This window comes from Micropterus dolomieu, linkage group LG20 (genome assembly GCF_021292245.1).
Source record: "Micropterus dolomieu isolate WLL.071019.BEF.003 ecotype Adirondacks linkage group LG20, ASM2129224v1, whole genome shotgun sequence".
Taxonomy (NCBI): Eukaryota; Metazoa; Chordata; class Actinopteri; order Centrarchiformes; family Centrarchidae; genus Micropterus; species Micropterus dolomieu.
Genome location: NC_060169.1, coordinates 2,757,662 through 2,761,755, shown reverse-complemented (window position 1 = coordinate 2,761,755; position 4,094 = coordinate 2,757,662). Strand labels below are relative to the sequence as shown.

At 39.1% G+C, this 4,094-nt stretch overlaps 1 protein-coding gene across 5 annotated transcripts in view; it reads right to left on the bottom strand.

The window, feature by feature from the left end:
- The window catches only part of LOC123959310 (circadian-associated transcriptional repressor-like), a 28,439-nt gene that overhangs the window by 3,229 nt on the left and 21,116 nt on the right, over positions 1-4,094 (bottom strand). For 4 of the 5 annotated variants that reach the window (XM_046033268.1, XM_046033267.1, XM_046033269.1 and 1 more), the window contains exon 5: positions 1,690-1,804. In XM_046033268.1, coding sequence (XP_045889224.1) covers positions 1,690-1,804 — 115 coding nt within the window. Of the gene's footprint in view, positions 1-1,077; positions 1,331-1,689; positions 1,805-4,094 lie in introns of those variants that run through there. The other variant, XM_046033270.1, reaches the window with a different exon arrangement.

Genomic DNA, 4,094 nt, shown 5'->3' with positions numbered 1-4,094 from the left:
ATGACAGCAACAGTTACTCACATGAGCACTTCCTCTTAAGTGATAGTGCCTACAAAATAAAAGCGCGAGAACATTTTTATTTATTTTTTTTTGGAGCAATGCTTTACGTTGAGTTTATTGAGAGCTTTTACTTTGAGCAAACGTGTGATCGGATTCCCCTGAATTTCCTCAGGGAAATGAAAATAAGCGTCCATAGGTTTATGAATGCGGATCAAACGCCGGGACGCGCGCACACTGCAGCACACGCTTTATTGTGAGCATGTGCAAAAGTGTCCTTATAATCAATTTGTTTAACAAGGGAGGGGAAAAAAAAGTTGTTGGGATCGATCATACAACCCTCCCGCACTCTACCGACTGAGCTAAACTTGCACTCACTATGCAAGGGTTTGAAATAATTTGACTGTAACAGCTTGAATAAGATTTGGCCCGATGCCAGACTTATTTGCCGACCCCTGCGCTAGACGGTTTCGTTTTGTCAGATAATCAAATGATAAAAACTACAAGAACTCTGTGATGAAGGCTGCAGCTTTCGCATTAATCTCAACAAAAAGTTTATTTTAAATTATATTCTGTCCCTCCTGTGTTCAAACACAGGCGACTGTCCCAGATTCCACATTGCAAACTAACTGGTTTGGAGTTCACACTGGTTCTTTTAGAGTGTGATGTTTAAGGACCCTACAGTCCCATAATGCATTGCACAAAGGAAATGGGGGGAGCTGCTGTTAAAACTAATTGATGGAGGTGAATCTGCTCCAGGAAACTATATCAGAAAAATAACCAGAAGATATAAAACTAAAAACAAAACAAAAAACCTTCAGGAGTTTGATTAATGCCCCAATAGTACAAAACTCTAAAGTATGTTGATTTCTCGTATACTAACTGCAAAAACACTAAACTTTAATTTTTGGTACATAACACACACACACACACACACACACATTACTAGAGCTGCAACTCTACTGACTGCTGCAGTAAATACAGAAAAGTCACAGTCTTTTGTTTGCAGCCTTCTTGGGTTGCAACAGGATATCTTTTAAAAAAAACAAAAAAAAACATATGAATTGATTCAGGACTTGGTCCAAGAACAATTTGTTTATTTTTGGGGATGATCTGAGACCATCAGGCCATGTTTAGCTAAAAGTTTAAAAGTGAGAAAAGCAGAAATCTGACTCTTTATTTATCTGTTTGGTTTGCAGACGTTCTGTGAATCCGTCTCGGTTAAATGTGTTTTGGTGGATTTATTCATTGGGGAATCTGCGCATTCTTGTGTGCGAGGCCGCTCTGGTTTTCCCCTCATCATGTGACCTCTACTCTTCTTATGAAACGGAGCCTGTTGGAAATCATCGCCAGTAAAAATACATTAATACCTCCACTGTCCTCGTCCAGGATCCTGTTACATAACCTGCGTCTCACCGTCAGAGACCTGAGGTGGCCCATAACCAGTAGATTAACTCAAGTGTTTTTATCTTAGGGCTGCAACTAATGACTATTTTCATTATTGATTGATCAGATTATTATTTTAATTAATCATCTATAACTTGTCTGCAAAAGTCCCTTTTTCCAAAACTCAAAGAGGTTCATAGAAGAGAAAGAATACAGGAAATTATTCACATTTAAGAAGCTGGAACCAGTGACTTTTTGTGCTCCAACGATTAATCCATGCTGCTCTATCATTTTTAACATATTTACCTTTAGCTTCTTAGCCGGAGTGCCGTCGTCTGTGCAGGTCAGACCTGGTTTGATCCGAGGGAACCAGCTCTGGAGCATTTCCTCTATTTTCAGTAGGATGCTGAGGAAGCGTCCCCTACAGGAGAGAGAAACAACTGTTACGCTGTTCCTACCAGTGGTGGAATACAGACTGATCTACAGGTGGAGGTGAATGCAGGATTTAAGATACTTAAATCGGCTTTACAATTGTTTTTTTGAGAAAGGAAATGCATTTAACACCATCGTTAGACCTCAAGGAGACACACAAAGCAGTAACACTGAATGTTCCCTTTCTGGAAACTCCACAGGAAAGCTTAAAGTAGCAATGCTTGAGATGCACGATAATATCAGCACCTTGTCAGTAATGGCCGATAAAGGCATTATAATGAAATATCGTATCGACCCAAGTTTAACATTTCAGTCGATAAAATGACGTCTGCGGTGTGGAGATTGTCCAAAACTAAGCAAAGCTTTTTGCAATGACTGTTCAACGTCAGCCAAATTGCATCCCTTCAACACTACAACTTTATTTTCCCCTTCATCCCGATTATTACGACACATTTGTGAAGAACACAAGAAACAGGCATCGGCAAAATACACGGTCCGCAGTAGTTAACTTATTTTGCCTCGTTTGACATTTTGATTTCATGTCTTCATCTGCCAGTTCCACCATCACGATAATAATATGTTAAGAGAGACTTGATGTCCTCTGCAAGGCGGGAAGAAATGCGTATTTTTATACATATAAAAATCGATTAATATCAGATAACAGTAAAAATCAAATATCGTGCATCCCTAAGTAAAACCACAATGTAAAAATACTCCGTCCTGTAAAGTAAAATAACAGAAGTCAGAAAAAAAAAGGACCTTTTACTGGTGTAGCTGGTTGAGGTGGAGCTACTTTTAACTTCTCTCTACACTGTTTGGAAGTTTCTCGTGAATAACATTTTGTAAACAATTACATCCTGAAAACTTTATTTTCCTAAAACAAAATAAAAAACATCTGTCGGTACAGTGAGATTAAAGAGCTGTGTTCAATTTCATTTTGTTTAGAAGAAGTCTTAGAGGAGGTTTCTGAAAAACAATCGTGTTAAATCTAACTTGTCTGCACTGATGACGTCTCACTGTACTGTGTAAAAGAAAAACAGACTTCGGTTCTCGGTGCTGGCCAAAAATTCCCCCGTGAGCAGCCGTTAACCTGAGCTTCTACGGCTATTTAACTTTTTATGCGGTGTTTAGGATTAAAATGACTTTACAATGATGTATATTGTATAAACTCTGAAAAATAGAGATAGAGAAATAGAGAGTCCCTCCCGTTCTGCTGGACCACCAATATGTCAGGGTCATTGGCAAGACACAACAAGTATTTGATCCCATTTTAATTGTTACTGTTTTACGACAAACTGCGACTTTCTTGACGGACAAAATTGACTTTTAAATTGACAAACATCATGTGTGTAATTCAGGGCTCAAGTTGTCTCTTGACGTTGACCCATCGGCCGGAGGTGAGCGACTTAGGCTCTCTATATAAACGTAACTTGGAGCTAAAGCTTTCAGATAAATGTCGTGGAGTGAAAAGTACAATATTTGCTTTTTAAAATGTATTAAATATCTTAAAATAGTATCTCAAAATGGTACGATAGTTGAGTAAATGTACTTGAGTACAACAAAGTGATGAATGTTACTTCTTACAGTGCTGGAAAAAGTACTACAGCGAAGAAGTCCTGCAATGAAAATCTTACTTAAAAAGTACAAAAAGTAAAAGTACTCATTATGCAGAACAATTCGTTTATTACTGGATTATAATTAATGATGCATTAATGTGATCATCACTTTATATATTGCTGGATAACTTGTCAATTTCCCTCCGGGGATCAAAAAAGTCTTACCTTTAACCATTATAATACTTTGATTTATTTGTTGTTGTTTATATTTTGTATCAATGAACGAAAATTGATGAAGAAACAAGCAACTAAAGCCGTCAGATAAACGCAGTGGAGTAAAAAGTACAACGTTAGCCCCTGAAATGCAGTAGAGCACAAGTACAAAGTAGAATTAGATGGAAATACTGGAGGTTTTAAGTACCTCAAAATTGTACAGCACTTGAGTAAATGTACTTCAGTGTCTGACTGTGACATTTGAACAGCGGAGGAGTTTTTGAGCTGCAGATTACAGAGTCAGAGACGCCCTCAGATGGCTCAGGGACGTCTCGCCAATGGCTGTTACATAAGCCTTACAAAGCCGCTGCCAACACATCGGGGCAGCGCCCTGCCGGTATCTGATTGGAGGAGGACGAGGGGGGAGGAGGGGGGAGGAGGGGGGGTGTTGGGCAGCTGATCCGGGAGTATCTGCATTCCTGCCCGTCTGTGTGATGCACACGGCCACAT